This window comes from Sordaria macrospora, chromosome 6, assembly GCF_033870435.1.
Source record: "Sordaria macrospora chromosome 6, complete sequence".
NCBI lineage: Eukaryota > Fungi > Ascomycota > Sordariomycetes > Sordariales > Sordariaceae > Sordaria > Sordaria macrospora.
Window position 1 is genome coordinate 3,897,976 of NC_089376.1, and position 20,401 is coordinate 3,918,376.

The following is a 20,401-nucleotide window of genomic DNA, read 5'->3' on the forward strand; positions in this document are numbered from 1 at the left end:
TCCTGACAGGTATGTATGGCGGGACGCAGGACGGCAGGTTGGTTCATCGGTCTTGTCCCGTCATCAACACCATGGCACTGATATTTTCTACTCTGTATGGGTACCGTCTTGTTGCCGCTTGATTTTTGATGTGGCAGTACCGCTCATGGTGATCAATGACGTGTCGATTCGAAAGTGGAATAGACAATGTCCGACTACAACAAGGGCAGCCGCTCATGGATCCCAGGCAGACAGTACAACAAGGACGAGGACAAATGGCGATACCGCCGCCTAGGGAAGGGCAGTTCCACCAGCAGCAGCAACACTATCGTCAAAAATTCCCAGTCTGCCTTGATGGGAAGTTGGTGATCTCCCCTGGCCAGCTTCCTTTCCTTCTGCCAGACACCGCCTGTTATTGGGATGGAAGGTCCTCCGGAATACAAGAGGACCGCAGCCCAAAAAGCGCAGGAACAACCTGCGGGCCTGGGTTGGCTCTTAGGGGTAAAAGCTTTGGACCTCAAAAAAGTCAAAGATGAGGTGATGTTCCATGGCATCACCGTCTCGCATGGGCCCGAAGTGCCTCAGAATACAAGCGTGGGCAAGGGACTGGGCGTTTTTAGCCCTGACCAGTATGACCAACTGGGGTTCTGATGTTCTTGTTGCCGTTGCTCACAATGCTGCGGGTGATGGACAGAATGGTCTCGATCTAGAATATGGCGGTCTTTGTCGAAGTTCGAGAAAGATGGTGGATGGTTGAGCTGAGGGCCTCCAGTAGGTACCCTCCCTGTCTTCCTCCTTCAAAGCTGTCTTTTTCCGTTTCGCCACTTTCCTATCATGTTCGCGACAAAAATGTGTCCCATTGGCCTTTCTTTCTCCATTGGTATTTGGAATCCTGCCCCTGCAAACGCTCATGTTTTGCAAACCGTTGCCCAGGCTCATGTTCGGTTCGGAACCCTTCCCGCGCTCTCATGTGGGAGAGTTATCATCCTGTCACGCCTCACCAATCCCGTTGGATGAATCACGTTTCAGAATTTTGGGTGGATCAAGAGACGCTCAATAGCTTCCGTCCTGACTTTGTGCAACGGGTCACCAACCGGGGGTGGCCGAGATGAATGTGGTGAGCACAGCAGGCAAACTCACAGAACAGATCGTGGGGAAAGCTGTGAAACATCAACAACCGTGCATGGGGAAATAGGGAGGACTGATTCTTCAAGGATTTCGATGATATTTGTATCATCGCTGCTCCAGGTGCAGGGTTGAGTCTCCCCAGTCCCTATATTACTCGCTGGAGCAGATTCCGCGATGGTGTTTGCCTGTTTGTGCGACTCCTTGAACTCCTCCGCGCATTCCTGGCGTGCCGTGCGCCTGTTATGCGGTCTAGAACTCCCACAATCTTTAAGCGTCTTGATCTTCCGCTCAATCCCTCAACTTCCTTCATCAAGACAGAATGGTAACAAATTATCAACCGCGAAACCCAACGGTCCAACGGCCGATACTCTTTGTACGGTAAACCAACATCAAAATGTCGTTTGTTGCCAGCCGGATGTCCCCTGATATCTCCCGCAGACTGGAAACAAACACGCCACCCAATCTTGTTTGACACAGAAACCCAAGATGAAGGAAGTCGGCGGTTGAGGAAATCGTGTGATCAACAGAGGGGAGACATTCAAGATCTCGTCGTGATGCTCTATAAGAACTGGAAGAACGTTTGAACTTGAATCGTCTTTTTCACTCTCTCCAGCACAGCCATCACCAGCACTACAGACACAACATCACATCGCCTCTACACGCATATAACAAGAACAACAACAACCAACAAACATTCCACCAACCGTCATTCATCATGCAGCTCATCTCTGTCCTTACCGCCCTCACTGGCTTCCAACTCGCCGCCGCCCTTCCCTCGGCCATCAAGGGTACCCACGGTCTCGTTGCCCGCGACGGTACGCTCGGTTCCACGCTTTGTGTGGGCATCAACCTGGACAGGGGTACATACTGCGAGACCATTGACAACGTGCATGACCACTTGACGCCTGGTTACTGCGGTACGTCCCGTCTCCATCCAAACTTTTTCCATGTTCCATGTCCGATGGCAAGAATATTACTAACATTGAGCTTTTTTACTCATGTAGTCAAGCTTGACGACCGGCTCTGGGACCAGGTTTCTTCCATTGCGCCCGTCGCTGGTTCCTGGTGCACCTATTTCACGTATGTACTACCTCGAGGAGTCTCTCTCCTTTGGATCATGAGAACTCTCATGGGCATCTTTCAAACTAACAATATAAAAACACAGGGCCGAAGGCTGCGTGGACACTACCCCCAACGGTTGCGGAAAATTTGACGCCAACTCCCCTATCAACGACTTGACCACTGTGTCTCCTACCAACGCCAACGCCAAGTGTGAGGGCAACATGGACAAGAAGATCCGCAGCTTCCTTTGCAACTACATCTAAGCCCGTCGCGATTCAGGTTTCCCTTGCAGGCGGGATGTCATATATCTAAGGCCTGGTTAAAGGGAAGGGACGTTTGCTTTTTTCACGCTTTGGGCTCCGCGGGATGGTAAACAATGGATGATAGATGTCCCGAACTTCCCGCTCGCGGGTCGTTGCTCGTCGCCATTGTCTGGTGCATTCCGGTCCTTCTGTTTTTTTGGGTTAGAGAATTTCTCTCATGCTTTTGTGCGCTATTATTATGCCTTTCTAGACGAGGGAATCGATTGACATATATATCTATGCTGTCCGCTATTCTATTGCTTCTCAGAATAATCATTGTAACAGCAGGTTTCAGTATCTCACCTCATCTCATCAAAACACACAGATACAACACACATCCCACTACAAAATTTAAACATTCACCATGCAGCTCATCTCTGCGCTCACTGCCCTAGCCGGCCTTCAGTTCGCCGTCGCCTTCCCTTCTTCGATCCTCAACGGCATGAGCGGCAAGCACCTTGTTGCCCGCAATGTTACATCTGGTTCCATGCTCTGCACCGACAAGATCCAGAAAGGAAACTGCGAGACCCTTATGGTGGATTACGTCGCAAACCCCGGCTCCTGCAGTACGTCCAAGCCCAAATTCTTATCTTTACTCCGTTATTGCACCCCCTTCCCCTTCCTGATGTTCGATGGTAAGCCACCTAGGCATGCAATACTAATACGAAGAACCTTTTTACGAAAACTACCTAGTTGCCCTCGACGCATGGCTCACAAAAGATGGAGTCTCCTCCATTTATCCTCAAAATAATTCTTTCTGCACTTATTACGCGTATGTATCACACCTCTAGTCCTCTACCTAACCTACTATATTACTCAACCCCCTTCCGCCACATTTCCCCTAAACATGATTCCCCCTATCCCTATCCTCTTCCGCTCCATCCCATTCTGTCAGATTTACAACCGTTCACGCACATAAACAATCAACGTAACTAACCATTTTCCCCTTCTCTCTTCCTAATACAGGACCAACAACTGCGTCGACCAAACCACGGACCTCTGCGGTCACTACGACGCTACCTCCGCCATCGAGGACTTGAGCAAGGTGACTCCGACTCCGCAAACCGGAAAGACGTGCGGAGGAAATATGGAGAATAAGATTCTTAGCTTTAGGTGCAAGCCTACTTGATTCCTTTGCCTTGAGGGCTGGAGTAGATACCTACCTGAGGTATGAGGTATGAGGTATGAGGTATGAGGTATGAGGTATGAGGTATGAGGTATGCTTCAGGCCAGCAGCGCGGGGGGTTATAAAGGAGGACTGTCTGTTTAGGTAGTTACAAAGGGTATGGAGGGGAACTGGGGAAGGAACGTTTGCTTGCTTGTTTCATGTTTTTGGGGGTTCGGCTGGAGTTCAATGTTCAGGTAACAACGGGAAGTCATTGCCATTGTTTGGCAAAGTCCGGTCTTCTGTTTGGGCCGGGGCGAGGGAGTTCTTTCATGCTTTTTTTACACTCAGATTGCATTGTAACTCGCTGGACGAGGATTAGTTACACACATATATTTGTGTCGTCCGTTGTTCTCTTACCTTTTCAACACGATACTATCGCCTTCCACTTCTCGTGACTGTATCCCCCCTCATCGCCGCATTCCCTTCGGACCCTACACTCACAGGTTTGAACGACAAGCCCAGTTGCCGTGATTGTAATTTCTGGATACAGGGCTCTATGCTGTGCACGGAAGTCAACTATCTTGGATATTGCCAGGAGTTTGCCCAGAAGATTCCCGTGATCTTGTACGAGGGCGAGACCAGTGATCATTGTGGTAGGTTGAACGTCCAGCCCTAGTCCGAGTTATATACCCAATGTTTGATACTAACGGAAGCTATCTACATAGAAACCCTCGACGAACGTCTCAGCGGGAACGTCTCCTCTGTTATGCCTCTCGGGCGCAATCGTTGCTGTTACTATGAGTACGTTCCTGTTGTTTCGAATTTTACCTCCCGTCCCCTCCTTTCCAGTCAAACAAGAAACGAAATAATAGGCGCAGAGACTAACTTACTGACCTTCCATCTCCTGATTTCTTATCCAAATACAGTACCGTAGACTGCTCCTACCGGAACAAGGGCTGCGGATACGCCACCGTCTACAGCCATCATCCCAAGAACGACTTGAGGAACTTGGCCCCGGCCGGGTACGAGGCCAAGTATTAGAATCTTACATGCGAGCCGGATAATATGGATAAGAGAATCCGCAGCTTTAGATGTATGTATGGCTAGGTGATGGTTACTGAGTTTGTTTGTTGGGTGGGATTGTTGAGCTTGGGGTTTGACATTTAGAGTCTGGTTAAGGCTGATTGAAGATTTGGAAGGAGGATTGAGCGTTGGGAAGGAAGGTTGAGAATTAGGAAGGAGTACTTATGACTAGGAAGGCGTATTGAACAAGATGCTCAGGTGTTTTGGCATCTTCTGATGCGGCTTATCCGCACTTGCCGGGTTGCCTCTGCCTCTGCTGGTTGTGTGTGCGTCAATCGCATCCGGCAGGCGCTATCTGCTTGATGCAGACAGGCTAGGGTACATAAGGACCTCGCTGTAGACTCGTCCGTCAAGAGAGGTCTCCTCTCGACATCATCATCATCACAAAGATCAATGACACTCATTCAACCTAGGCTGATTTTCAAGCATCATCTTCCATCTACACCTAAAGATAGGCTAGATAGTCAGGGCGCTGATGTCTGAGGAATGCCCTTTATCTTTTCTCCTTCTTCCTCTTTCTTTTCGACAGTGTGCCATCCACGGGTTCACGCTCATTCCTTCTTTATTCTACATCCACATCATACCTTCACGTCAACAAAGAGAACGGGGCATTTGCTTGTGTTGTTTGCTTCAAATTCCAGGTTAACATGAAATGGACGGCAGGTATCGCTATCCCGTGTGGATTTACCGGTTGGCGGGACCTCTTTGTAGTGATTTTGTTTGCTTAGGTAAGAGGGGGATTTTCTCTCATGATTCTGCCACCTTATACCTTGCTACTTCTCACTCGCCTCTTCCATATCTGTGTCCCCGTTATCAACCACTCATTATGAAATCAGGATTATCATCACTAGCACGAGCATCTACCCTAGCAGGTCCCTAAATTCTACTTCCACTTTTCGAAGTTCCTTTTGTTAACATTAGATGTCAGATATCACAAGCTGCGTCCTGGAAATGGCAGTGTGCGGACAAGTTTCATTCTACCTAGGAAGGCCAAAGAACAATGAAAGGGAAGGAGCAACTCTTTGCTTGTTTAATCCTTGTGAGTTGGGTTTCGGTTCAATCAACCAACAAGGGAGCATTTCTTTCATCCCTTTTGCTGTGTCATCCCTTGAAGACGGGTAGTCGCTCGCTGGACTTGGATTTAAATTAGAAACTCCCCTTGGATGCCACATGCTCTTTCCCCTTTCCACATTTGTGTCTCCGTCATCCATCTCAACCCGTTGGCCAGTCGTGCCTTCGCCTTAGCGCCCATCCACTAACGCTTCCGTATAGGTATTTAGGCTGCCCTTCTTGCCGTTTCCTCTTCCTCCGTTACAATAACCACACTCAACCTACACATTTACCATTGCCTTTCCCAGTCCAAAACAATCATGCAACCCAGCTTGGTCTTCAGTACCTTGGCCACCCTCAATGTCGCCGTTGTCGCCGCTCTTCTCTCCACCTTTAAAGAAGATGCTCTCGTTACCCGCGATAACGTAAAGCCCTTCGGTACCAAGATCTGCGTGGATGTCAACTTCCGTGGACTTTGCCAAACCTTTTCTAACACGACAACGGGCTTGGGATTTACTTCATGTAGTACGTTAAAGCCCCTATTTATGAACCTGTCTGCAGTAGAGATGGCCATTAACACGCTGAGCCTGTCTGTGTAAATATAGTTCGTCTCGACGATAGTCTTAGGGGTCTCGCCTCCTCCGTTGAACCATTCGAGAATACGCTATGCCATTACTACATGTACGTACCTACACTCTCTACATATCTACCTACACTTATTACAACAATTGGTAGGAAGATTAATGATCATCGGCTAAACTTGTTTAAATTCCTAAAGGCTGGACCGTTGTGAATTGCCGAATGACAATCCTGATAACTTCGGCTGCGCGGTCTACGGCGTGCATTCGAGTATTCCAGACTTGAAGACGAAGGCCGCGGCCGGAATCAGTTGGGGGTCAAAATGCAATGGTATTAAGAATATGGACAAGCAGATCCGCAGCTTCCGATGCTTTCCCAATCCTTGGCTGGGTGGCCTACCAACCTGAGATACACTAGGTAGTCAGAGTCTCAAGGTTCAATGAAGCGGAGGGGACATCATGTCACTTGCTTGTTCGCTTCCATCTTCCGTGCTTCAGTTATAGTCAACAGTGACTGGCATCAGTTGTCTCGCGCCTTCGCGTCGCCGCTGGTTGCTATCGTCTGGAGGTGCCTCCGGCGGACCAGTTCTGTCTTCAAGAACGGGATTTGCTCTGAAGATCAGTCTTGTGATACTCTATGGTACTCGCTCGATTGACGAGGATTTGAATCAGCTGTGGTATTCTGTATGGTCGCTGTTCTGTGCTACGGGACTTCCGACACTGTCAATTGCGCCACAGTGCAGTCAACTGCAACTTGGGTGTGGTGGGGGAGCATGCTCTTGCATGTGATTCTGGACCAATCCAACTTCCCTTCCTCCTCAAGTCCTCATCCATCTTTACTCACCACCACCACCATCGTAGGTACCTACCTACCACCTAGAGGTAACCAGGCTACCATCTCTCCCCCTCCCCCTTCCTCCTCCCCCCTTTCTTCAGCCCCGGGTAGCCTGCGCAACTCTCTCCTTCCACTTAATCGTCCCCTCCCTGGACCCCTTTTCCTCAAGAGGTTGCAGCAGCACCCCGTCCCCCTTCACCTTCACCTTCACCTTCACCTTCACCTTCACCTTCACCTTCACCTTCACCTTCACCTTCACCTTCACCTTCACCTTCACCTTCACCTTCACCTTCACCTTCACCTTCACCTTCACTCGCAACACCAACCCCCTTGCCACCACCGGGCCCGTCCCCGACTTGAGCGCGAGCTCCTCCACCATGGCCTTGAGCATCTCGGGCGCCACCCGCTCCACAAGCCAATCCACGGCTCACCAAAGCCAATTATCCCATGCCGCCATTCTCGTCCACAACCCGGAAAGGTCGACGACTTCTTGCACCGGCGGTCGGCGGAGGGCTTCGTAGGCGCAGAAAGTATTGATCAATTCTTTCGTGTTTGGGCCCCCCAACAACGTCGTCGTCATCATCGTCGGTGAGGGATTTTTTACGGAGGTTTGTGCGCGTCCATGTACCACTCCATCTCCATCTCCATATCCATATCCATATCCATATCCATATCCATATTCATGTCCATGTCCTTGTCCTGCTCCAGTTCTGCCACTACTGCCACTACCAACAGTGTGGCTACCTCTACCTCTAGAGGTACCTCTAGCTAGGAGAAGAGAGCAGAGACTGTTAGTCAAAGCCACAACGTCCTGTATCCCTTCGTTCAGTCCCAGTCCCGTATTAGGCGTCATCCTATGCGCCGCATCACCCGCCAGCACCATCCGCCCGTCTTTGGTACTTGTATCGTACCAAGCCCGCTTTATCACCCCTTCTTCGAGGTCGGACATGTGCGACCAGGTGCACTTTGCCCAGATGTCTTGGACTGTGTAGGCGGGTGATAGGTGGTGGTGGCCGAGAGAGGCGGCGAGGGTGGCTTGGTCCTGTGGGGTGTAGTGGTGTCTTTTTTGTTGTTGGGTTTGCTGGGTTTGGGTTTGGTTTTGGTCTGTGAGGGTGTCGGAAGAGGAGGAGGAGGAGGAGGAGGAGGAGGAGGGAACGCCAATGCGGGAGCAAATGAGAAAGAAGATCATGTTAGTGGAAGAGGTTAGTTGGAGGGTGAAGTTCTGGCCGTGGGTTTCGTAGATGGTTTCGGGGGGTAGCAGGGGAAATGAGTGGTCGGTGCCGGGAGAGAGGACGACGTGGCCTTGGATGGCTTTGTAAGTGGCTTTTAGACCTTGGGGAAGGAATTGGGGTTGGGCATGGTTGTTGTTGTTGTTGTTGTTGTTGTTGTTGTTGTTGTTGTTGTTGTTGTTGATATCTCTACTTAAAGTCTTGTAAGTCGGGGAATCAAGGGGATTCAATGGTGTTGCTGCTGTTGACGGTGGGTTCTTCCTGAGCTTGACATCCGTGTCCTTCTCCCTCTTCATGTCATATCCGGGTTTGTTGTCCATCAGTCTCCGAACGACACTGTAAGCGCCATCCGTGTCGAGGACGATAGACCCTTGGTGCGTGGTCCCATCGGCGCAGGTGACTGTGACGCCCGTCTCGTGCTTGACAATGTCGGTCACCTCCTTTTGAGTGTGGACTTTGGTTTGTCGGCCAGGGAGACGATTGTAAAGAATCTTGAGAATTTTGGCCCGGTGGAAAAGCAACTAGGGATGTCCGTATCTGTCAAATTTTACCCATCAAGCTATCAGTTGCCTCAACTAGCCCAAACCGAGGATTGTACGTCAATTGGAAGTCATTCGTCAAGGGGACACAGGAGTGATGGGTACCAACAGTTTCTGAATCATCCCACCCAAATCGGACTTGGTCAACAACCTCCCATCAGGAAGCAAGCCGCACTTGTACTTGATCGGGATGTAGGCTGCCATGGCTTCGTCCAAGAGGCCCTGTTGGTCAAGCACTCTTGCGCTTTGTGGCCATAGGGATTGCGCTTTGTGGCCATAGGGATTGCGCTTTGTGGCCATAGGGAAAGGCCTGCGCCGGCGTCGTGGTCCAATGCCTTTCGACGCTCGAGGATTTCGAAGTCGATGCCTGCACGCGCGAAGCAGTGGCCTGCTATGAGGCCTACTGTGCCACCGCTCACGATAATTACCTTGAAGTTGGACATACCTAGGGTACCTGTAGTTATAAGGGGTGTCAAGACACCCAAAGAAGGGCCGGTAGTAGACAAATTTCAGAGTGAAAGGTGTGGAAAGAGCACCGTGACCGGCACATATATACACCCTCAACCCAGAGTGCCCTTTGCCTAGTGTAGAGGTATGTCCATGGCCACCAACCTCCGCCAGCCACATCACTTGGCTCCAAGGAGAATTACAAGGCCTCAATAATCCTCCAAGTGTGCGTCACGCACTGTTAGCTCAGCGGCCCGTTCTGTGTCTAGACCTCGTGAAAGATAAGAGCGTACAATCCAGCCCTGGAAAGCCAGGACTTATCTACTTCAAGTTGGTCAAGTAGGATTTGACGGCGGGTCAACATCGCGGGTGGTGCGAGTTCGAATCGTTGCTCTCCACCTTTGCAGTAAAAAAAAAAGCCTCCCGAAGTCAATCAATTCCCCTGCCACCCCAGGCAGGTGTCACTTTAGCCTACTTTCCGGCTTCGGACTGTACGGAATGCAGAGCTTCGTTCGTGGACCAGTTGGGCACCGTTCGATCAAATCCGTGAGGATGAAAGGGCATGGAGCACCATTGACACACGTCTAAGCATCAAAGTTGTTCGCGGAAAAAGGGTATTGCAATATGCCACCATACCATCCAGACCAAAAAGACACCTACCGTGAACATCGAGCAAGAAGAATATATATACACTGCAAGCACGCCTCTTCACCAAATATCGTCATGCATATGGTACAAAGGAAACGAAAGCGAGTAAAGCATCGAACCACCCATCACCAAGTATTCCACTTTGAACATCAATTTAGGGTACCACCTCGACTGTTCACTGTTCATCTCTCCTTTCCCACGCTCTTTGGCATTCTTGGTCTCAACCTCAGATTCAAAGCTTCATCACGACCTCTGTTTCCTTCTTCTCTTCATATTTCCCGTCCACTCCCTCACCAGACTCATCCGCACCAGCACCTCCAATCACCATCGACAAGAGCACCGCCGGATCCCAGCCCTACTCGAAAGACCTCGGCTGCTGTGTGACTCCCGCCGATGCGTTGTTGAACGGATTAGGGTTCAGCATCCTCTCCTCACTTCTAGTCTCAATTGTCCACTCAATTCTCACTCCCCCATGCGGGGGCATCGTCCTTCCTCGTTCGACATCATCATCCATAACCGCCTTCTCCAACTTTGAATCAAAGGGATAACTGTCGTCATCATCCAAGTCGTCGGCCTCGTCGTCGATGCAAGCTAGTTCGCGGTCGAAGTGGTCTACGCTTGGATGTTGGTTGACTCCCTGTTGTCCGTGGAGATGTCCGTCGCTGGCGATGTGAGAGGTGACGCCTGTGTTACGACTACTGTAACCAGGGTATGGAACGGGTGGAAAGTTAGGCATGTGCATCGAATACTGAGTAGCGTTATGAAGACTCGGACTCGGGAAACCCGAGGAATCGTTAGTCGAAATAGTTGAGCGAGTAGTCATAAGCAGAGGTCGTTGGCTGGAGGATGCGGAGCTAGCTGTCATGCGCTTTGCTTTGGGGAGACAGCTAACGCCACTTTTGGCGATTGAAGAAAAACTCGTGGTTGTGTTTGTCGGTGTGGCATTGATGTTACCGGCTTCGGCTCTTTTGTCTTTGTGATGATCATCGCCGGTAAGGTTCAGGTCGCTGAGCGGCATGCTGTTGGGTCCTCCGGAAGCTTCAGAGTCAGGCAGTAATCCCCTTGTGGCAATACGCTGGGCGACGAGGATGCCGAGCGGAAGAACGATGACGACGGAAGTCTGGGTGAGTGAGCCAGATTCGAAACCACTGGAAGAATCGAGGAATTCGAGACCGGCGAAGAGGAGGGGGATCAGCATCAGGATAGCGTTGGTGATAATCAACACATCCATTGCCTTCAGGCCCTTCATCGACGGGAGGATGCTTCGGCTGGTCCACATGTGCATGACCAAACGGATCATGAACAAAAAGGTAAACCAGGAGATAGAACCGGTCGTCAAGGCGAGATATAGCTTGCGCACCCAATAATCGGGAAGCGGGGTGGCGTAGAGGATGTTTTCGGCTTGGAAAATGCAGTTGGCGAAGGAAAGGACGACGGTGGCCACGGAAAGCAGACCGGAGACTAAAGCGACCAGAGCACGCCAGAGGGGCGTCCACAGTTGCATCATGCTCCAGGCTTGCACCATCAGCGCTGACAAGAGGAGGGCAGTAACGGGGATGCTGAGCACAGTGGCGGCGACGCTGATGGACATGTCGCTTCTTGGCACAAATTGCCAGTCACCTGTGTACAGCACATAAAAGTCCGTCCAATGGCTGGGGTAGAAGAGCGAGAGAAGCACGACGCGGATGAGGTTGAGTAAGAGACCCAGGAGACTGATGATGGTAGGCAACCGCTTGAACCGACGGCGGGGCGTCATGAGAAGCATGATGGCAAGCATGATGAAGGTTGCGCCGATCTGGGTGGCGTAATTGATGGCGATAGAGACCAACATACCATTGACCATGTCGATGTCGGTGGTGGTTATGTTGAGGAGTTGGCCGTAGTTGTCGAAGAGGAAGAGCATCTGGTTCTCGAGGTGGTCGCGGTCCGGAGAGGGGATGGGGAGGGTGAGGGTGGCGTGCGTGGTGTTGAGAGCCTGGCTTATGCCGCTGTAGAGGTCTGCGGGGAAGGATGAAGCCATGGTGCTGGTGGGTGCCGACGAAGGCGATGAGTGGTTGTTGTGGTTGGATGTGTTGAAGGGATTCGGAGCTGGGTAGTGTTAGTCTTGTTCAACCTTTTCATCGAGTTGACGTTTTGCACATACCCTCTTTACACCCGCAAAGACAAAGCAAGATGGACCCTGGATGATGGTCGAGTCAAGCGAACTCTGTATACTAGACTTGACCAAGACCAGAAGCCGAACAGAAGGTGTGGTTGCTATCTGCAGATGAGTGCCGACGACCTTGTTAAATGAGTGACGATCCTTCACAACCGTCGACGCCAAGTGATACGACGAAGGAGTTAGTGATTAGTTTGGTTGAGAAAAGAAAAGTTCAGTAAGACGAGCTTCTCCTTGATGGCGGCGCTATATTGGACTTGGGTTTGGTCTTGCTTGGAGAAGAGGAAGCCAATTCCCTTTTCTGGCGAGTTGTGGTTGAAGTTCAAGTTGAAGTTGTAGTCGCGGTACCTTCTTGCACCAGAAGAAGGATTAAGACGATGGCCCATTTTCCCTCTATGCAAGTGTTCCTATTCTCTATCATGACAGTCGATTAAAGGCCATATGAGGAACCGGTACATCATATTGTGGGGCGGGAGTGGGAAGTGAGCGCACTGAGCGGTGATAACAGCACGGGTCGCTGGATGTGAGGAGTTGATAATATAAAGGAATGGGAGACATCCAGAATGTCTTATTGTCTTGAAAATCGCATCGCAGGGGGTAAACTAGGATAATATCAATTGAAAGCTTGGGAATGAGGCCAGGGGCGTCTTAGCATTGTTTGTTCCCGAGAGCTTAGTATTGTTCGTCGACATATGCGTGCACGCGACCCACTTTTTTCTGATTGCCCTTCACAATCATGCAGGAATCCCAGGAATCGCACGTGGTGACAGGTTAGTGTAATGCAGTGCGAGACGGGATTGGAGATTTTGGGAGACGGCAGTATAATATGGAAGCGGGTGCGATGTTTTGAAAATGTTGAGATGAAAAAGATGCTGTGGAACCTCAGTACCGACTGAAGGCATGGGGCCGGTTTGCGGATTGCAACAGCCGGATATTGCAGAGGCTGATGTGGGCGAACGTCACGGTTTCGCGATTGGAGACCCTTTTCTTGCTGGCCCAATCCATTGACCTGTCATTGGGGAAAGCTTCCACTGTGTTGTAGGGGGTGATTGAATCAAAGGGCTTCGGATATTGACCGGTTCTTGGTGTGACCGTTCAGGCCGAATAAGGGGGGCGAGGAGGGAGGGGCCTAGGCCGGAGAGGCAGGCTATGTCGTCACTGTATCCCTAAATATGCCTTCTAGCCTTCCGGGGAAGACAAAAGACAACATCCCGCCGGCACCAATGTTCCCCTTTTATTGGATCACGAACGAATCGGGTTGAAAGTCTCAATCCGGACCTTGAGTGATGAAGGATCTGGATGTGACACAGCAACGGGGAGCCCCAACACCGGCTCAAACCCACGCTGGCCCCAACTAGCACTTTGGCTACACTTCCGGGTAGACATCCCTAGCCAAAGTCAGCATCCTCTCACGGATTATTCCTTCTTGTTGGTCACGAGAAGTAATGGAACGGGGCGAAACACTTACGTCCTCCTCCTCAACGGCACCTCCGCCCTAACCTTCTTCATCAACTCCAGATCAATAGTAGCCGTTGCAATTTCAGGCTCATCGCTCTTATCTCCCACACTAGCCACGATCCTTCCCCACGGATCAATGATCAAGCTATGGCCGTAGCTGACCCGCTTTTCGTTATGCCTACCAACCTGTGCCGCAGCAATGATATACGACTGCGTCTCGATCGCCCTCGCCCTCAGCAGGACCTCCCAGTGTGCTTGGCCGGTGGGGACAGTAAAGGCTGAAGGGTAAGTGATGATCTCGGCTCCCTGCCGTCGGAGAGAGATGCCAATTTCTGGGAAACGGAGCTGAATTGAGGTAAGTAGGTTCAGTCAGCCACATGCCGTGCACTTACTTGAGGAGTGAGGTTGAGACTTGAGAAGTGAGGAACTAAACGGTGGATGGGAGAACTGACATCAAAACAAATAGTCGACGCCACCTTGCCGAAGGAGGTCTCAAATGGCGGCTCAATCTTGATACCCGGCTCTACGCTCTGGCTTTCTTTGAGGACTGGACCGCCCTGGATGTCGACGTCAAAGAGGTGGATCTTTTGGTACCGGTGGGCAATCTCGCCTTGCTCGTTGATCCAGATGACGGTGTTCTTGACGCGTTGGGAAGACTGGCTGGGCTCGTGTACACCGACATGGATCGGCAGCTTTTCGCGGCGGGCTTCATCTTGGAGTCCTCGGACAAACTCGCTTTCTTGCACGGACTTGCACAGGCTGAGGCTTTCTTCGGCGGATGAGGAGATGTAATCTGTTGCCTCAGGGAGGAAGAGGGCCTATGGTGGTGTTGTGGTCAGGGTCTGGACACACCGTGCCGAGCAGTCTGGAGTATTCCCCCAATCTTTAGACGAAAAAGTGACTGACCTTTGCACCAGCTTTGACTGCTTTCTTGACAAGAATCTGGCATTGGCGGAGGTTGTTGGCCATACTGGCCGTTGACGTCAACTGACCAACGGCCTGTTCGTTATCGTGTCAGCAACGTATCGTTATCGGAATATTGTCACCGCGATCATCGTCAAACAGATGTTGTAGGAGGCAAAAGACTCACAACAAGAGCCATTGTAATGATCTTGATTCAATTCTAACTGTGTTTGCTGCAAGAATAATGGCTTCAGACAGTCGTGCAGGTGAAAAAAAAAAAGAAGAAAAAAAAGGAGTGTCGTTGATGAGTTTCTTGGCTGATTGTTGTTGCTGCGGGGTTTGTTTGACGCTATCGCGACTGCAACAGTGGCAATCAATGGCGTGTTGCAGTGCAGTTGTGACGGCGGTTGCACTAACAATTTTGGCCCCTAACCCTGGGTAAAACAAGGGCCGATGGTACCCACACTTGCCACACAATGCCGGGGGAAAAATCTTCAAAAAAGCAAACATTGAAATGTTAATATCACGATCCACCCAGGGGTCGAACCTGGAACCTCCTGATTCGTAGTCAGACGCTCTGCCATTGAGCCAGCGGACCTTGTTGGTATCTCGGTCGAGAAGTAGTCTTCATATTGCCTCCCATTCCCATTCATCATTCCAATGCCGTTTACTTCACCAATACACCTCGAATTGTCGTGCGGATTGGGATATGCATCAGCCTTTTGCATCACCATCGAGATGTAGACACTTTGCTGGGGTGAGTGAGAGTCCCTTTGTCGGCGGCTGACTGACAAATGTGGAAAGCCGAGCATCGAAGCCGAAGCTCAGCATGGGAATCGTGCCATGACAAAGGGACAGAAGGCAGATTGTGCTCAAGTCGGAGCAGTCCGAGTTCTGGTCGATGGATCGTGGTTGATGATCGATGGGTAGGTATGAAGATCTGAAGTCCAGTCAGTGTCTGGTGTCATGACAGCAAGCTCATCACATCTTACCAACAAACTGTAGACGCATTCCACCCACCCTTCGTTTCCCTCCTTCAACCGCCACGGTCACCATCGGTCTCCATTTAGCTAACTTCAGGCCACCAAGTAGGAGACCAAGCAGTGGAACTGGCACGACAGCAATGTCAAGGACTGGACGGACAAGTGGGAGTTGTATGAGGTTGGCGAGACCAGGTTTAACGATCAAGCCATTGCTTCAGCTGCTACGTATGCTCCCATCTTGGCATCTTGAGGGCGGAATGCTAACTGGGTGGCATACGTTTCCAAGCCATCCAGGTCATGGACGAGGTGTACACGCTTGTTGACAACAACTGCCAAAGGTTCACGCTCAAGCTTCTCGATAAGCTCCTTGATGAGAGAAATCCGAATGAGGGTCGAGGTTGAGATCGCCTATGTTAAGGACGGCTCGGCGCACGTCGATCTCTTGCATAAGGCCTTGGAGCACATGGGCGACAACACACCGACGTTGGCAGAGGAAAGAGAACGTCGAGGAGATTCCTGAGTATGGGGATGACGCCGAGAAGAAGGAGTAGGAAGAAAGAGCGGGTGGGCAGCTGTCTTTGCACAACAGATCGTACAATTAAGGGAACACCTGGTGGAAGACTGCCCAGAGTATTTCGCAGCGGCGCAATGGGTAGGAAGGTAGAAATGATCGAATCGGCAGAAAATTTCGGAGATCGGATCCGAGCCCGATTATTGGCATGGTTGGTAAGTCTGGTTTGGCGAAAATGGCAAGTAGAACGTGCCAGAGCCGAAGTTTGTGTTTTGTGGCCTCACTGCGAGAGACAAAAATGAGAACTTGGTGGGCGACGAAGAAAATTTGCTTGTCGCTTAAGTAAAGCAAAGATTGGGAAGGAGGTGGTGATGACGAGGCCTAGAGGTAGGTACCTCTACCTATCGAGCCGGCAACCGGCAGTGGGTGTCTTATTCTTTCCTTCCAGTAAGTTGAGGTTTTTGGAAGTGACGTCTAAGGAGGAAGGCACCACTTATCCATGGCAGCCCAGCAGACCCAGGGACATTTGAATCGGCAAGGGAAAGACGCACTTTCCGCGACAGCATTGGAAGTCGGACAAGACCAAGGGCCATCACAGCATGATCAACCTGGATCCAATCACGATCCATTTCTCTCCGCTTTCATCCACCTCATCCCTCCAACAGGTCGAGGCAAGTCTCGCATACCTACCGTTATCAGTGACAGCTCAAGTCTGCACCACTTACAACCGACGGCGTTTCATCACCCCACTCGACCATTCCCTTCCTTTTGAGATCTTTATTTTCCAATGCCCAACTCTAGCCCGGACCTTTCTCCCACCTCGGCGGGTCGTATGGATGAATCACGGTCACCGGCTCGAACTGACTTCACCGACGCACAACTGAAGCCAGCTCCTCTACGATTGACTAGGAAGAGCAACTCGAGCAGCGGCCAAAGTGACAACAGCCTATCTCCAAGTAACTCATCGGCCACCTCAGGAAGAACTCCCAACGGTGCCAAACGAGACAACAAGGAGAGCCTCAACACCATCATCCACAGAGCTGCAACTCCCTCCACCTTCCGAACAGCTCCCAGCCAAACCTCCCCCAAGCTCGCCTCTCTGGTGTCCAAGTTCGAGATACTAGATGTCATGGGTAATGCTGGCGCCGGAGCCTTGAGGCTTCCATCTCCAGAAAAGAGCCAAAGGCCACCCAGGGTCCCAACGCCAACACCAGATGAAGCAGAGTTACGGCGTGCTACCAAACGCCAAAGCCAGCATCTGACCAAAAACTGGTCCAGTCAGAAACACGTTCAGATCTCCCTGCCCAGGTCGTCCCAGGCCCCACGAGGAGCTCGCTCCCAGGGAGTGGCTTCCGATGCCGAAGTTCCCATTGCCAGCAAACCTAAACATTGGGATCCCAGCGGGGTTGCCGAGAGACGAAAGCTCTTCGAGTCGGGCAGCACCGGTATGTTACCGCCCCGCGAACTCTTGTATGATGCCTGCTTCGGGATCAAAGCTAACGGTTGCAGTACCTCGACCTTTTGATAGCCCAGGTGCCACCACAATTGTCACACATACGGTGGCTCGTGTTCCTTCACAGGGCGAGCAAAAGAGACAGGATTCTGAGATTGTCAAGTCTGACCAGTCTTCCACGTTCTCGGCGCGGCGACCTATTACTGCTCAAGTCTCGGCTCCCGCTCTATCATCTCAACCGTCGGCAACAGAAGAGGTCGGACCAGGGAGAGAGAGAAGGAAGAGTGTTGCTGCTCTTCGAATGTCTTTTGAGCGCTCACCTCTGCCCGATCTTCGTCCAGAGACGCCAAGCTCTGCCCATCGGCCGTTCCGTCGATCGCTCCTTCAAGGTCTATCAACCGCCACCGAAGTCCCAACACCGGTCACACCTAGGCGGGGACCAAAGGATCCCATTACACCAACGCGGGTCAGAAGTCTTCGTTCTTCAGAGGTCTTTGCTCAGACGTATCCTCGCCTGGGACAGGCAACAACCCATCCTATCCATGGAGCCGACAGCAACGCCGCATTGAGGCTGAAGCAAACACAGCTTCACAACACAGCTTCTCGCGTTGTTGGTGCGCATGACGGCAATGTTTCTGATGCCGACGTGGACCTGCGAAGACCCGTCAACCGAAAGAACAGCGACACCCCAACCAGGACATCAGGGCGAACTTCCACCCGTCGCCCCAGCTCCCATCACCTTTTGCTCCTTTCACGCACACTCTCCGTCAAAATCACCACGGGCCCCCAAGCTCTGGTGACCCTTCAACAGCCGTGGGCAAACTCTTCTGGGTCTCTACCCCTTACTACATCCTATAGTCACGGCTATCTGGACCAGCAAAAGTCCAAGTCAGGCGGTTCCAGTGACTCATCAGCGTCAGCACCACTTGCCCCTGCCAACAGAGTCAAGGATCTACAAAAGGTGTTTGACAATAACCCCTCGGCTGCAGGTTCAGCGCCGTTCCTTCCCTTCATCCAAAAGCGCAGGGCGCAGACCTTGACCCTGGGGGTTCCCGCCAAGTCCAGTCCCAGTGCGCCCATGATGGTATCAACTACCGTTGCGGTGACAACCCGAAAGGCATCTCGTCGCTCCTCACAGCAACAACAGCAGCAGGAGAGCTCGGACGTGATTCCCGAGACCGCTAGCTCAACTGCCTCGAGTGTGGTCCGAACACGCAAACGAAGCAAGACGCTGCCATCGTCACTCGGCGGGTATCGGCCTAAGTCCTCGGGCCCAGCTGCTGGCACTGGGTCTTTGGGCTATACCAGCTACTTCCAGCGTAGGAAGATCAAGAAGCAGCAGAAGCAGAACATGAAGAGACTCGCGGCCGAAGAAGATTCACCTGTCAAGGAGCGTATCAGCCTCTTCGAGCAGCTCGGCGGTGGCAGCAGCCACGGTCACTCAAGGAACGGTGGAAATGGATGTGGCAGCATAGTGAGCCTGCCACTGTCGATGCACAGCAAACGGAAGTCGTCGGAGCCCACCAGTTCGTCTGAATCTCGCTGTGATCGTTCGTCTCAAGATACCGATCAGGTCCGCTTTTGTAGGAAGGGTCGCGAAAGTTCGTCTTCGGGTAGCAGGGTGATGAGGGTATTGTCTTTCGGTACGAGCGGCAATGGCAACGGCAACCGCAGCAGTAGAAATGGTAAGGTGCTTCGGGCGGCGGGGCGGAAGATCAGTAATGCCGTGTCCATGTCAATGTCGATGTCCAAGAGAAAGAATAGCGGAAGCGGAGACGGCGGTGAGGGGAAGGGGAAGGGCAAGCTGAAAGAGAGTAATGGAACCAAGGCGCAACCACTTGTCTTGAGCTCAACGAACAAGGAGACGGGCGAGTCAACGTTCTTCGTGAAAGGCGTGTTGTGGAAGGTATCGGGCTCGCACGGGGATCTTGATCTCGATGTTGCGGTGGAAGAGGGCCAGCGTAGTCCAGAGGAAGAGGGTCGCAAACGCAAGGAATCGACCACCGAAACAACCACGACGTCGTTTCCGAGCACGCGACCATCGGCTTCTGCATCCGGATCCGGAGAAGGATCGTCAGGGTCGGCCGGGGCTGTTGCTCGGCACCCAGTCTTGCAGCATTGGCCTCAATTGGACAGGGTCAGTCGGACGGTGCCACACTATGACCGTAAAAGCTATGGGTCTCTGTCGGCTGAGGAAGACAGCGTAGCCCCTGAATGGTCTCGAGGCTTGGACGACGATGACCCTTTTCTTCAACCGACTCGGCAGCCTCAAGTTGTCGGTGGCGGCAGCAGCGGCAACAAGATCAAGAAGAGCGCGACGGCCCCGAACGACGTCGGCGGCAGCATCATGCCCCTGAGCCAAAAGCGCGGTTTCCTCCCCACCCGAAGATCTCATGGAGATGTTGTCGAGGCTGTCCGTGGCCCATCCACTTCCCTGAGGAAGAGCTTCACCATGGCTGTGTTGCCTCGGCTCTCAAGCGGAAACAGCAGCACTGATGATTATAGCCAGGATGCTGACGGGAAACCGAAGGCTAACAAGTTGACTAAGAAAGGAAAGGAAGTGAGAACATCGTTCCCGCCTCGACAGTCCAGTATTTCCTGGGGGCAGAGAGCAGCCGCCGCTGCGTATGGTATCGGCCAGAGGTTGAAGGAACGCAAGGGAAGCGGCCGATCGTCATCATTGTTGGGGAAGGGTGGTGTCGAAGCTGGTACCAGTACCGGTGGAAACAGTAGTACCACTAGTGACGCCGCGGTCACTGTCGCTACGGCTGCCGTTCCCATTCCCATCAGTACTATTACCACAGAGTCGCTGCATCATGACGAGTAGGACGTTGTGGTGGCGACGCCCAAGGGTGGGCTGCAGCATCCGAGGCCGTCGAGGGTGCTGAACTTGAGGAGGATCGAGAGTTTTAGCGGTGTAGAGGATAGGGTGAAGAGGCTTGAAGCA

At 51.9% G+C, this 20,401-nt stretch overlaps 7 protein-coding genes and 1 non-coding gene across 8 annotated transcripts; 4 read left to right on the forward strand and 4 right to left on the reverse strand.

Annotated features, from left to right (window-relative positions):
• The first annotated feature begins 924 nt into the window (after positions 1-924).
• On the forward strand, positions 925-2,739 carry SMAC4_08998 (uncharacterized protein). Its single transcript, XM_003344356.2, has 3 exons — positions 925-2,024; positions 2,112-2,187; positions 2,273-2,739. The coding sequence occupies exons 1-3, from the start codon at positions 1,823-1,825 to the stop codon at positions 2,430-2,432; spliced, it is 438 nt and encodes a 145-aa protein (XP_003344404.1). The 5' UTR covers positions 925-1,822; the 3' UTR covers positions 2,433-2,739.
• A 96-nt stretch (positions 2,740-2,835) lies between these two features.
• SMAC4_08997 (uncharacterized protein) lies at positions 2,836-4,620 on the forward strand (the record flags this gene model as incomplete). The annotated part of the gene is made up of 6 exons (XM_003344355.1): positions 2,836-3,037; positions 3,165-3,243; positions 3,438-3,545; positions 4,102-4,232; positions 4,305-4,380; positions 4,506-4,620. 6 exons carry the CDS (start codon positions 2,836-2,838, stop codon positions 4,618-4,620), a joined length of 711 nt encoding a protein of 236 aa, XP_003344403.1.
• A 1,412-nt stretch (positions 4,621-6,032) lies between these two features.
• SMAC4_12764 (uncharacterized protein) lies at positions 6,033-7,280 on the forward strand (the record flags this gene model as incomplete). Its single annotated transcript, XM_024655785.2, has 3 exons — positions 6,033-6,237; positions 6,318-6,393; positions 6,491-7,280. 3 exons carry the CDS (start codon positions 6,033-6,035, stop codon positions 6,696-6,698), a joined length of 489 nt encoding a protein of 162 aa, XP_024511615.1. The 3' UTR covers positions 6,699-7,280.
• Positions 7,281-7,552: 272 nt separating this feature from the next.
• SMAC4_08995 (uncharacterized protein) lies at positions 7,553-9,193 on the reverse strand (the record flags this gene model as incomplete). Its single annotated transcript, XM_003344354.2, has 2 exons — positions 7,553-8,875; positions 8,999-9,193. The coding sequence occupies 2 exons, from the start codon at positions 9,191-9,193 to the stop codon at positions 7,553-7,555; spliced, it is 1,518 nt and encodes a 505-aa protein (XP_003344402.2).
• A 569-nt stretch (positions 9,194-9,762) lies between these two features.
• Positions 9,763-12,076, reverse strand: SMAC4_08994 (uncharacterized protein). The gene has a single exon (XM_003344353.2). The coding sequence runs from the start codon at positions 12,006-12,008 to the stop codon at positions 10,344-10,346; it is 1,665 nt and encodes a 554-aa protein (XP_003344401.1). The 5' UTR covers positions 12,009-12,076; the 3' UTR covers positions 9,763-10,343.
• A 1,035-nt stretch (positions 12,077-13,111) lies between these two features.
• Positions 13,112-14,773, reverse strand: SMAC4_08993 (uncharacterized protein). Its single transcript, XM_024655786.2, has 5 exons — positions 14,695-14,773; positions 14,511-14,603; positions 14,057-14,422; positions 13,615-13,949; positions 13,112-13,534 (listed from the first exon to the last, which is right to left on the reverse strand). The coding sequence occupies exons 1-5, from the start codon at positions 14,704-14,706 to the stop codon at positions 13,513-13,515; spliced, it is 828 nt and encodes a 275-aa protein (XP_024511616.1). The 5' UTR covers positions 14,707-14,773; the 3' UTR covers positions 13,112-13,512.
• Positions 14,774-15,033: 260 nt separating this feature from the next.
• Positions 15,034-15,105, reverse strand: SMAC4_14027. Its single transcript has one exon. It is a non-coding gene; the product is annotated as a tRNA-Arg (tRNA).
• A 1,683-nt stretch (positions 15,106-16,788) lies between these two features.
• Positions 16,789-20,281, forward strand: SMAC4_08992 (uncharacterized protein; the record flags this gene model as incomplete). Its single annotated transcript, XM_003344351.1, has 2 exons — positions 16,789-17,471; positions 17,530-20,281. 2 exons carry the CDS (start codon positions 16,789-16,791, stop codon positions 20,279-20,281), a joined length of 3,435 nt encoding a protein of 1,144 aa, XP_003344399.1.
• Between the last annotated feature and the right edge of the window lie 120 nt (positions 20,282-20,401).

Excerpts from the sequence above, each read along its gene's own strand:
- SMAC4_08998 (XM_003344356.2), top strand. The coding sequence starts at position 1,823 with ATGCAGCTCATCTCTGTCCTTACCGCCCTCACTGGCTTCCAACTCGCC. Across the intron at positions 2,025-2,111 it reads CTTGACGCCTGGTTACTGCG|TCAAGCTTGACGACCGGCTC; the intron begins GTACGTCCCGTC and ends TTACTCATGTAG. Across the intron at positions 2,188-2,272 it reads TCCTGGTGCACCTATTTCAC|GGCCGAAGGCTGCGTGGACA; the intron begins GTATGTACTACC and ends ATAAAAACACAG.
- SMAC4_08994 (XM_003344353.2), bottom strand. The coding sequence starts at position 12,008 with ATGGCTTCATCCTTCCCCGCAGACCTCTACAGCGGCATAAGCCAGGCT.
- SMAC4_08993 (XM_024655786.2), bottom strand. Across the intron at positions 13,950-14,056 it reads CGTCGACTATTTGTTTTGAT|CTCCGTTTCCCAGAAATTGG; the intron begins GTCAGTTCTCCC and ends ACCTCAATTCAG. Across the intron at positions 13,535-13,614 it reads GTGCCGTTGAGGAGGAGGAC|GGATGTCTACCCGGAAGTGT; the intron begins GTAAGTGTTTCG and ends GACTTTGGCTAG.